Here is a 13,037-nt window from a genome sequence, read left to right on the forward strand (position 1 = left end):
CTGGAGAAAGCATTTTTCGGTCAAAGAATGGTGAATTTAACAACAGGTCCACACCAAAGCGCACGACCCCGTGCTTCTAAAGTTCATTTCTAATTAACAGCACAGGAGCACATAATATCTGCTAATTAGGAGGGGCTCTGTGATAAAGGACACTGTGGTCACTGAGGAATCACCTGAAGAAAGAATGACTAAGGCAGCTTTCATTACAGCATGGACGGCGGACAGGTGGCACAGGAGAGGGGGGAGCAGGTCCCCGAGCCCAGGGCTGTTAGCCTGTCACCGGTGATCAGGTGGAGAGGGTGGCCCGAGACAGACCATGGCAGCGACGACTGAGAGCTCAGAGATGTGCAAGGAGTACAGGAGAGAAGACTTAAACTGAAGGTAACAGATAAACTACACTGAACTTCCACAACCAGGAATCAGCTCCCTAGAGAAAGTCCTAGAACACCACAATCCGATTTCCCACTTCCTGGACCTCCATTCCCACCCTTCACTGAACTCTTTCCATTCTTGCCTGGGCCCCCTTACAACAGGGACCCCTCTCAAGGGCCTTGAGCTAAAGAAGGTTCTTTTTCTCAGTACAGTTGTCCAGATATAACCCTGGTATTCTAGACACACCTCAATTTCCAACTCTTATTTCTATCTGCCCTCTAGCCACAGGGTGACTCCAAAATTATATTAACTTGCCCTAGCCGTGAAACATGACCTTCCATAAACGAATCAGGACTATATCCATCCACTCTGCCCAGGGCAACAAAGAGAGAGGGGCAGACTTAGGTGCTCACCAAGAAACAAGCTCCCTGATCCAGTTTTAAAAGACACAGATGTGGAAATACTCTAGGTTTAGGCTAGACAGAGTTTGGGTTAGTTCGAGGGTGGACAGTGTCACAGGGCTCAAGAGCAAGTAAGCGGACCCTGGAGTAACTAATCACGTTAACTGTACATATAAACAAGAGTAGTTAGGATTGTTGCCGCCGTTAATGGTCCGAAGGCAGGAGTCACAACCCAGGTTGAAGAAATCCTGTAGGGGTGGGCAAGTTATGGGAGGCTGTTGGATTTCGTCTTACAGAAAAGTTTTGGAATTAGGGCAAGTGGTTCTTAATGCGTGGAGAAGAGGATGGAAACAGAATGTGGATGTTCGGCTGAACAGAATTCAGATCAGTAACCTGGGTTCAAGGGAAACTATACGCAGGTCATGTAGGTCGGTGGGTATGATCACAACTGAAAATGGGCCATTTTCAAACTCACTGATTTTCATCTGGTGTTGGCCTGAGGCAACCAAGACAATGACTCACAGGACTGACTTTGACTCAGACAGAATAGAACGACCCAAAACCAACTTTTGCCCTATTTTTGATAAAGATCATTCACATCACGGATCTGCTCATCTGAATGAGAAAGCAGCATGATTTCAGTCCTCACAAAGAACCAGGATATAATAGATCACATCCTAGTTGTTCAGGGGTTCTGGGGTTGGTTTATGAAAAAAAATGCAGGGGTCTAATGTCAATAAATTGTTCCTACATCCAAAGAACAGTAAGACAAATTCTACCTACCCCACGTTTACCACCTACCATCTGTAGAAGTTCAGTAATTTCGCAGGAACATTTCGGTAAGTGTCAACGACATCCACAAAAACAATGTCATCATAGACGCTGCTCTCCTCCCTCAGTAAGGCGTCTTCCCTGTGGAGATTACTTCTGTGGTCAAGAAGTCTTCGAGGGCGAGAATGAAGGTTTTGTAAGAGTGCATCACCTTCTACAAAGGAAAAGTTGAGAGATGGAGAAAGATGCTGTTGCAAATGGAAGACCCAGCACGTGGAACGTTCTGTTGGCTCACACCCTTTCCCCGAGTGACCTAACGGAGAGCAGCTGGAAGCCAGCCGAGCTGGGCAGCAGGCCCTCCCGCACCCCGCAGGGATCCGCAGGGTCCACAGCTGCTTCCTGTGCACAGCGGTCCAGCGGCAGCTGGGCAGGCCGTGGGAGGCCACAGGTCTGCATCTCACATGCTCCCAAGGCCGATCCTGGCAGCGCTGTTTGTAACGGGAGAAACAGAACCAGCCTAAATGCCCCCCCCCGCGACGGGAGAGTGGCCAGCCTTTGGGACAGTCATGTAATGGAAAAGAGCACGCAGAAGAATTAACCTGATCTTGCATGCTCAGAGGAATGGCACTGAAAAATGATGCTGGGAGGGGGGCGGGGAAGAACCTTTGTTTCTACTTGATAGATTCAATATGATGCCGTGGACCTCAGTGATAAAATACTCTCCTCAAAACTGCATGTTACTGAAAGATAACGTACATATGTAGTAGAAAGTAGGAAAATAAGAAAGGGAAGGGTGCACACGAATTTCAGGACAGGGCACCCTCTCCGAGGGGACGGAGGGACAGGGCCAGACAGCTAGCTGGGATGGGGCTTCACTGTGTCTGTGATGGTTTTTTCTTTAAAAAAGGGAGCAAATATGACAAAATGTAAGCATTTGTTAATTCTGAATAATAAGGGCACGGCTGTTTCTTACAGCGCTATTTTTGGTATATCTGTGATATTTCATAATAAAAATGTGCTTAAAGTCATCAGTTTACTACCTCACACGTTAATGAATCACTTGTCACATTTGCGCAGGGACTGTCCTCAAATCCTATGGATTTAAGGCAGCCACTTTTTCACTAGGGCAGGATTTTCTCAAATGTCTCACTCAAATTAGAGAAAACGTCTAAAAAATAAAGTGAGTGGCTGAAGGGTGAGGAAACAACAGAGTAGTTTAGCGCCCCATCTTCTGGAACGTCAAAGGGAAAGCCTGGGGCCTGCGCGTCAGGAGGCCTAGATCTGATTTCTGCTTCTGCTGCTCTGGGACATGCTGGGCAAGCTGCAGGTTTCTGGGCCTGTATTCTCATGGGGGGGGGGGGGGGGGGGGGGGAGGACGACGACATCAGTGGACTGCTTTTTGACATACACATTCCTGCAGCCCAAACCTAACCACTCAGCACGTCTCGGGTGGGCCCAAGACTCTGTTTTTAACATGTGTGTTCCCAGAACTCTGAGGCACGTGGACCACAGACGCCGACCCTTGGAGAAACACAGCCTGAATGAACTTGTGTCCCCACCAGCTCTTACATTCTACTGTAATATCCCTTTACTTCAAAGATAAAGTATATACAATTTAACAACTTGAAGGAAAGTGAAAGCTTTTGAAAACTGGAGTAACAGGAGGATGGCTGTAATAAGATGAGAGCAGAAATTAAATATAGGTCTTTCAGATGAACAAATGACACCTTTTGTTTTATACTGTATATATCTGAAAACCAGGAATATAAAGTAATAGATCTGTGTGTGTTTTAAATCTGATGATCTGTCTAGTTGCTACTTAAAAGAATCACAGAGTTTACAGCCTCTCAAAGTTTGGAAGATCATGTCTGTTTAGCGAGCCTGTTAAGATACAGACATCTGAGCTCCACTTCTGAAGATTTTAACTTTGTAGCTTGAGGTAGGGCCCAGACAGAGATGCTAATATCCGACAAAATTTAAGAATTCATGTACAACCAATTCATAGCACTTAGATCCTGATTTTAAAAAATTAATTTATACTGAGATTTGCAGAAGACAATCTATTCATTTTCATTTCTTTAGCCTACAACTTGAGTTATTTCAGTCTTATTTGAAAGAATTTGTCCCTCACCCAAACCTTATTCCTTTAGCCTCCATGACAGAAAAATTGTGACAAGCTTTTGTCCAAGGTACAGGAGCTGCTCCTTGGAGAACAGTTTAGTCACAGAGTCTCAAGGGCCCCTTAAACTAGTTTTTAAAGGCTCCTGGTGGTACATTCGGGAATGAACCAGTAAAAGAAGGGAAGGTGCTGGATATTCCAGTCAGATGGTGCGTTACACCTGCCCCTGGCCCCACGTCTGTGCTGCCTTAGGAAGCTGCCTGAGCTTCTGATCTGAGTTTTCCCCAGGGCTGGGCTATTAGCTAGCTTCTTGGTGAGCTAAGCGGATACCCTCCTTGGCAGAGTGGTCTCATAGTTTTATGAAAAATCTCTGGACTGAAATTAACGATCTCTAAATTTTAAATTTCTATTTTTAATGGCAAGTTTATGGGCAAAACCCATGTATCTGTTCCAGGCTACCCTTTCGGGTGATGTAAGAATACAACTACTTCTAGGAGGAAACACTATAAAAATGCTTTCGAAAAAATGAAAAATAAAAAAAGCCACAGTCTTGGGGCACCCGGGTGGCTCAGTGTGTTAAGTGTCTGCTTTCGGCTCAGGTCATGATCCCAGTGTCCTGGGATCGAGTCCCACATCGGGCTCCCTGCTCGGAAGGGGGCCTGCTTCTCCCTCTCCCTCTGCTGCTCTTCCTGCTTGTGCTGTCAAATAAATAAATAAAACCTTAAAAAAAAAAAGCCACGTCCATTTGCATCCTCAAACAACATGCAGTGCCTCAAACAGGGGGTGTGCCCCATCCTCAACACCGTGCTGTCGAGGGGGTCCCGAAAGAGTCTCCTTTCAGGGTCTGCTCTGCTCTCCCCAGTCACTGACAGCCTTCAGGGAAGCTGGGTCCTAATTCTTTTATAGGAATCCATCCTCTGCAGAGCTCTGAGATGTCAAGACGGAAATTGCACTGGGCGCCTTTGTTCCCCAGGTGATGTGCAGGACAGGTGGCCAAGGGCAACTGCATCAAGGGTAGTTCTTCTTTCTTACAGAATTCTCAGGAATTCATAGGTAGGTATTTAAATAAGCATGATTCAAGAAGACAAACACAGCCACTCCCATCACAACAAAATTCCCTCTACAGTTCTAAGCTAATGCTCCTGACCCCAAGTTTTAAAGGAATCTAACAAATCCATCCTTGAAATGTGATATATCAGGAGAAGCATTTAAGAAACTGTTCTCTGAAAGATGGAGTCTATGTTTACATACTCACATCATGAGGAGAAAGCGTCCACATGAAGCAGGAGGGGAAGTGGAGTCCACTGGGCCACCTCCAACAGAGGGACAGATGCAGGCATCAGAATGCACCTCGCTTACTGCGTCAGGGAAGAAAAGGTTCTTCCCTTCTGACTGACCAACAGCACGAAGCTCACTACAGCTATATGGCCACGGTCTAGCAGTTCTGCAGAAGTCCCCACCTGGCTGCAGGATAAACCAAACATAGCCACACGGGGCCAACAAAGTTCAAGGTCACGGATTTTTCAAGATCACCCATATGGTGAAAGATTGGATGCTTTCCCTCTAAGAGCGAGAACAAGACAAGGATATCTGCTCTACCACTTCTACTCAACACTGTACTAGACAGTCTAGCCATGACAGACAAGAAAGAGCAATAAAAGGCATCCATATTGGGGGGAAAAAAAAAGTACAACTATCTCCACTTGTAGATGACATGATCTTGTATATGGAAAATCCTAAGGCACCCACACAACTAGTAACTTAATAAATGAATTCAGCAAAATTGCAGCATACAAGATTGATATATAAAAATCAATTGTATTTCTATACATTAGCTATGAGCAATCTAGAAATGAAATGTAAAAACCAATTCCACTTATAATGGTATCAAAAAGAATAAATATTTAAGAATAAACTTAGCAGAAGAAATGTAAGACTTGTACTCTGAAAACCACAAAACATCACTAAAAGGAACTAGTAAGACGTAAGTAAATGGAAGGAGATCCATGTTCATGGATCAGAGACTTACTGTCAGAATGGCAGCACTGCCTGAAATGCTCTACATGTTCACGGACACCCCTTTCAAAATCCCAGCTGGCTTGCTTGCAGACACTGACAAGCTGATCCTAAAATTCGTATGGAAATGCAGGACCCAGAAGAGCCAAAACAATCTTGAAAGAGAACAAAGCTGGAGGATTCACACTTCCCAATGTCAAATCCTACTAGAAAGCCACATATTTCAAGACAGTGTAGAACTGGTAGAAGGACTGGCACACAGATCAAAAGAACACAAGTGAGAGCCCAGAAGTAAATCCTTACATTTACGGTCAGAAAGGACAGTGAGGAGGTTAATGGTTGGTAGGGGCTGGGGGAGGGGAGAATGAGGAGTGTCCGCTAATGGACATAGGGTTTCTTTTGGGAGTGACAGAAATGGTCTAGAGTTAGTGGAGATGCTTGCAGAACTCTCCTATGCTGCGAACCAGGGTAAGGTATATGCGAATTATGTATCAGTAAAGGATATATGTGTCTTTTTTTAAATGACAAAAAAAAAATCACCTTTTCTATCAAAGTATGGAGTAAGATTAGGTACATGAATTCAGCGCGCCCTTCACCTTTCAAGACTTACCCTGAATGATGTAAATAAAACCACCTGCAACCCCCTCCACGCCTTCCATGAATTCGTGAGGCAAGGCACCCTCCCCAGCCTGAAAGCAACAAGAACAGAAGTACTCAGTGTTTCATTACTAAAAATACACTTCTTCTATTTTAAAACTGATGTGCCAAAATTTATAATGTGACTCCACAGCAGATAAACCCATCTAAGATGCACACGATCAGGATGACATCAGTATTCTCCTATTTTTGCTATCTGATTGTTCTCTTGGTTACTATATTAAAGATCGGGTGCACATGGCAGTCCATAGTGCTCAGAATTCCAACTGACACAGAATCATAGTCTTGAACTTGCTACCATAATAGTACAAAACCAATTTTATTTTGCATCCCAACCCTACCACTTAAAAAAAAAAAAAAGATCACCTTTGATTTCTCAGAGGCTGAAAACTGCCATGAATTCAAATACATCTAGGCACATTTTTAAAGTTTGCTCTACCGCCCAGAGAAAGCCCCTCGCAACAAAACGTTCAGACAGAGCCCTACTGCTCGCTGATGCTGTTGGAAGGTGCCCATGGCCAGTGATAGTCCTCTCAGCCTCCAACGATGGGAGGAGCTTTTACGATTAGAGATCTACAAGTTCCCCAGTGAGGGGGTTCCCCTCTGCACGCCGGCGTGACAGCCCCAGCGGGGCCGGGCCCGACCGCACGGGTGTGTGTGTGTGTGTGTGTGTGCACGCGCACGCACGCGCCCACCTGGCCCGTCCCCTCGCAGAGCTGTACTGCACGAAGCAGTTTCAGGGCTGGAGAGAGAGAGAGAGAGAGAGAGAGAGAGAGAGAGAGAGAGAGAGAGAGTGTGTGTGTGCGCGTGCGCGCGCGCGCGCTCCCGCCTGGCCCATCCCCTCGGCAGAGCTGTACTGCACGGAGCAGGTTCAGGGCCGTAGAGAGACTCTGTCCGGAGGTGGCCGTGGGGACCTGTAGCTCAATGTGGAGGAAGCTACTGAAGGCGATGCTAACGTTTCCAGCTTTAAGGAGCCAGGAAAGGTTGTACGCTCTGTTTTTTCATCGTGTACTCTACGTTGTTTTGGCTTATTTAGAACTTGATAGTACTTTTTATTAGCTTCTATCTAAAAGGTCACAGCTTGACTTTTAAAAGTTTCTGACATTCTCACTTGCTGGCAAGGGAGCAAGACTCGGGGAAACTTTCAGCTTTACGCATTTATGATGGAAACCTTTATTTGTACGTGGGGTTTCCTACAAGGGGCCACCAAGATACCGACTACTTTTTAAGGTTAGCTGAGTGTGTAAGCATTCTTTAGCCCTCTACAACTGTATTTACCCCCGAAGTGGATCATTTGAGTCTTTCCATTTGAACCTAGTCCTCAACTCAGGAGTCTGATTTGCTTTTGTGCAATCAACTTAGTAACTACAGAATTCCAGCACATTTTGGATATTTTTAAGTTTCATAAATAGAAAAGGGGGCGACATATTAAAGGCACTTGCCTTGGAAATAAGGAAAGAAAAGAATAAAACTATAATTAAGTTTCATAAGACATTCTATGTTAAATAAAGGACTATTGTAATAGAGGATGAGATCCTAACCACGACCCACAAGGCTAAGTTTTGTAATTATATATGAATCTGTGATCTAATGTCTTTCTTCCTCACTGGAGTGTAAGTTGCACTGTGGGCCAGGAGTGGTTTTCTAAATGGGTAACAGCATACCACTTAAGATTCATTTCAAATTCGGGAATTAATTCACGTGAATAAGATGAATAGTTAATGAAAATAGGACTAAGCCTGTGACCTGAGATACTGAGCACTCTCCTAATCATGACATCAGAGCGTCAGGGAGAAGGAGACTGTGACACCAGCACAAACACCTCTTGTGTATTTAAAGCTCACCACTCGAAGTCTGTCTACACCTTATCGTCCCACACTTACTTGGAGATATTTACCCATTAAACTGTTTTTAAATCTGAAGCAAATTTGAATAAATGAAAAATATGAGGCAGAAATCCCAGCAATATAAATGAAAGCAAAAGCTCCATCGTATTTTCCAGTACTGCCGTCTATGCGATTTTAACGAACATCCTGCTATAAAGGTGAGGGAGTGAGGATTCTGAATACTACTGAGCAAGTGTCCTTCCAAATGTTAGCTTAAAAATTACTGAGAAATAAAATATCACACTTTTTAAAATGCACCAATCTTAAGGCACTATGTATTTACTAACGCTGGAGTGAGAAAATCATTGAACATCTGAGTTGTTTGTCTTTACTATGGTGACTCAACATTTTCTGCTGTACATGCTCTAAAATACCCAAGATTCATTGTTCCACATTCCCTGGGTTGATGTAAACGTAAAGTTAAAAACAGTTTTTCTGTTTGAAAAAATGCTAAAGTATGCTGAACAGCCTTAGGAAGAAAGGATGACTTACCGTAATGACTCGGAGAACGCCCCCGCCATCATTTACAGTCACTTTGTGGAGATTTCTTGACACAAGGCCTTGGAGGTCTTGGCTCTCCCACACAATGGTACCTTCAAAGCTCTTTTTGCAGAAAGATGAAGTGAGTCAATTTCTTTATTGTTGTCATTTAGGCTTTAAGTAAGTTTTTAAAGAAAAATTAATTTTTTTTCAAACATATTGGTTAAAATTTTTATGCCCCTACTCTAACACACACCACTGTTAACATGTTGGTGTATATTCTCGAGTCATTTTTTGTTTCATGCACATCTGAAAGATGCAAGTACAAAGAGTGCAGAGACAATTTTGCACACTGCTGTTTGCATTTCCCCTACACTGAAGCGTTTCCTGATGCTACCACAGCTCGTGTGACCATTGGCCATACACACCTGACTAACATGCCATCGAGTGTGTGCATCCCAAGTCACACAAACACTTACCCACAGGCAGATCTGAACTCTACCAACTATCTAATGAAGCATGTTTTGGTGTAAATGTTTATTTTGTTTCAAAATACACTTTCAGAGGTGAAATTATGGTGACAAGAAATAGAGATATTTTATACGGATTTTGGGACACAATGCCAAACTGTTTTTTCGAAAGGAAATTATCTAATTTCCCAATTTACAAAAATACTACTTGCATTGTATTCTTCCAAGTATGGAATGAAAGCAAAGACTTAAGTTTAAGTCAATTTAGATTAAAAAATGATTCCTCATTTTATTGTGTTTCTTTTGATTTCTAATGATGTTTATAAATTATATAGTCTCTCCTGGGAATTACTGAGCCATGCTTCTTTGCCATTTAGCTACTCAGTTTTCTATTTTTCTTATTAATCTATGTTATCTTGTAATAAATAATTCTGTGTATATATTATATTCTAAAATATTTTTTTCAGAATTGTTTGCCACTTTTTTTTTTTTAACTTAAAACGTCCGTAAGTTTTATCTTGTCAAATCTGACAAGCTTTTGGTTTGTGATTACTATTAAGTTCTGGGCTTAGAAAGTTACACTCCCTGCCCGAAGGTTTGACACACATTTAAATTCTAGTGTCTTCTCATTTCTCCATGGGGGCTCAGCTGCTCCTTTGTACTGCTCGGGCCATCCCCACTGTCAGCCCCTCTAGCTTGCTCCAGAGATCCAACAGAAGGCAGCCGGCATCCAATTCTCTATCACATCAGCCTGTCTTCTTTTCCTAAAACCACTTATCACTCTGGTATTTCCTGTTTATTTTCCTATTGTCAAACTAACTTTTCCCACTAGAATGCAAGCACCATGAGAGCAGGGATTTTGTCTGTTTTATTGACCACCATATCCCCGGCACCTAGAATGGCCTGATATGCATAACAGGCACTTGAAAAATATTTACTTAATAATGTTAAACTCAAAATTAATTGGAATGATTTTTGGTCTAGAACACCACACAAAAGATATAGCATTAATATTCTTTAAAATTTTTCACATACTAAAATTAAGAGATAAAGCACTGTACAGTAACGTCTCAGTTAGCCAGCTTTATAAGGACACTATACAAAACTGAACTTGTAAAGTAAGCGAGGCCGGTGGTTTGCAAGCTTTTTGTAAAGCATTATAACTTTTCTACGAAACAAATAAAAACACCAAGAGTTGGGATTCTGCAGGCAGTCTGTCACCTTATATTCAGCTAATGGATCCTTAGTCTGCACTGCTACTGATGCGCTCTGAGGAGCCCCAGGGTTCCTAAGGGCAGGCGTCAAGATACACTGTGGGTGGTCACTGCCTGACCCGGAGGACAGAAAAAGCGATGCCTACCTCATGGGGCTGGGCCGGGGGTTAATGATGACATGCGTGTGGCATGCAGGGTCTTTGCTCAGTGAAACAGAGCTTTATGACCACTAGAAGTCATGCAGAAATTTGTGAAGGGCCCCTTTAAAAGATCTCGTTGTCGGGGCGCCTGGGTGGCTCAGTCGCCAAGCGTCTGCCTTCGGCTCAGGTCATGATCCCAGGGTCCTGGGATCGAGCCCCGCATCAGGCTCCCTGCTCCGCGGGAAGTCTGTTTCCCCCTCTCCCCCTGCTTGTGATCCTGCTCTCACTGTCTCTCTCTCTGTCAAATAAATAAATAAAATCTTAAAAAAAAAAAAAAAAGATCTCATTGTCTTATCTTGGAAATGGGCGCTGATTATTATTTTTTTTTAAGACTTTTTATTTATATTTTGACAGAGTGAGAGAGAGACAGTGAGAGAGGGAACACAAGCAGGGGGAGTGGGAGAGGGAGAAGCAGGCTTCCCGCGGAGCAGGGAGCCCGCTGCGGGGCTCGATCCCAGGACCCTGGGATCATGACCTGAGCCGAAGGCAGACGCTTAATGACTGAGCCACCCAGGCACCCCGGGCAGTAATTATTTCCATACTCTCCTTGGAAAGCCTTAACTCTCTAATCTACCTGACATTGAACCTCAATTCCCTAAAACATTCTTACAGATGTATGCACAGAAGAAGAAAAAAAAAGCCTAGGGAGAAATATACCAAATATGCTGGGAAACATGTGGATATAATATTCCTCTAACCTTTCCATACACAGTCAAGTTTTCAACAGTGGATATTCCTTTCATATATTTTCATACTTTCATGATCACGAAAAAAATATTTTAAACATATGTATACAACGAAATAAATTTGGGGTCAATCTTCTTCCAGACACGAGGCGTTATTTAAACTTTTGAGTGTCTACTATGTAGCAGGCTGTGGGCTACTTGAAGATTTTTATTAAAAGAGTCAAATAGCTCCTATCTTCAAATCCTTGTAATAAGCCCTGCTAGGGTCAGAAACAAAGGCAAGGAGCCTGAGGAGAACAGCGAGAATTTCAGTTGACTGTGAGAACGGAGCAGAGTCTTGCAGGCATCTGAGTCAGGAAAGGGAGAGGTGGACGAAAGCACTCATCGAAAGGCAGATGTGAAGCGCACTGCATGTTCAGAAAAGCGTGAAGCAGTTTAGTGCTGCTGAAGCCCCAGGCTGAGGAAAGGAGATGCAGAAGGTAGGCTCCCATCAGCGCTGCCTGCAGGAATAGAGAGTCTGTCCTTCATCTCGAAGGCGGGCGGAAGCACTTCCGTTTGCAAGAACAAGAGTGACGCAATCCTAGCTGCAATTTTAAAAGGTCACTCCAGTAGCAGAACAGCATAAGGCGGGCTGGTAGGGAGAGTGGTAACTGGACTATTACAGAGGTCCAGGTGACAAGAAGTAAGCACTTATTTAGAAATGAAGACTGCCTTCTGAGAAACTGAAGGAGACACAAATATACAGAAAGATATTCAAGCTCATAGACTGGAAGTATTAATATTATTAAAATGTCCATACTATTCAAAGCAATCTATAGATTCGATATAATCTCTATCAAAATTCCAATGGTGTTTTCGTAGAAATACAATAAAGTACTACTAAAATCCGTATGAAACCACAGAAGACCCCCAAATAGCCAAAGCAACTGTAAGAACAACAAAGTTGGAGGCATCATGCTTCCTGATTTCAAACTATATTACAAAGCCACTGCGAACAAAACAGTATGCTATTGGCATAAAAACTGACACAAAGATCAATGGAACAGAAGAGAGAGCCCAGAAACAAACCCATGCACATATGGTCAATTCATTTACAAGAGAGGAGGCAAGAATATACATGGGAAGGACAGTCTTTGCAACAAATGGTGTTGGGAAAACTGGACAGCCACCTGCAAGGAATGAACCTGGACCACTACCTTACGCCATACACAAAAATCAACTCAAAATGGGTAAAAGACCTGACACCATAAAACTCCTAGAATAAAACCTAGGTGGTAAGTTCCCTGACACTGGTCTTGGCAATGATTTTTTGGATTCGACACCAAAAGCAAAGGCAACAAAAGCAAAAATAAACAAATGAGACTACATCAAACCAAAAAGCTTCTGCACAGCAAAGGAAACCATCAGCAAAATGAAAAGGCAACCTATGAATGGGAGAAAATATTTGCAAATGATATACCTGACAAGGAGTTACTATCCAAACATATAACAGCATAACAAACAACTCAACAGCAAAAACCAACAATCCAAATGAAAGATGGGCAGAGGATCTGAATAGACATGTTTCCAAAGACAACACACACATGGCCAACAGGTACATGAAAAGATGCTCACCATCACTCATCATCAAGGAAATGCAAATCAAAACCACAATGAGAGACCACCTCACACCTGTCAGAATGGTGACTACAGTCAGAAAGACAAGAAATAAGTGTGCTGGCGAGGATGTGCTGAAAAGGGAACCCTTGTGCACTGCTGGTGGGAA

General features: G+C 43.2%; 1 protein-coding gene across 3 annotated transcripts in view; it reads right to left on the reverse strand.

Moving 5' to 3' along the window:
* The window catches only part of B3GALNT2 (beta-1,3-N-acetylgalactosaminyltransferase 2), a 57,698-nt gene that overhangs the window by 4,316 nt on the left and 40,345 nt on the right, over positions 1-13,037 (reverse strand). For all 3 annotated transcript variants that reach the window (XM_032430232.1, XM_032430231.1, XM_032430233.1), the window contains exons 6-8: positions 8,715-8,825; positions 6,290-6,368; positions 1,575-1,758 (exon numbers count right to left, since the gene is read on the reverse strand). In XM_032430232.1, coding sequence (XP_032286123.1) covers positions 1,575-1,758; positions 6,290-6,368; positions 8,715-8,825 — 374 coding nt within the window. The remainder of the gene's footprint in view (positions 1-1,574; positions 1,759-6,289; positions 6,369-8,714; positions 8,826-13,037) is intronic.

This window comes from Phoca vitulina, unplaced genomic scaffold (assembly GCF_004348235.1).
Source record: "Phoca vitulina isolate PV1807 unplaced genomic scaffold, GSC_HSeal_1.0 scaffold43, whole genome shotgun sequence".
NCBI classification, from domain to species: Eukaryota; Metazoa; Chordata; class Mammalia; order Carnivora; family Phocidae; genus Phoca; species Phoca vitulina.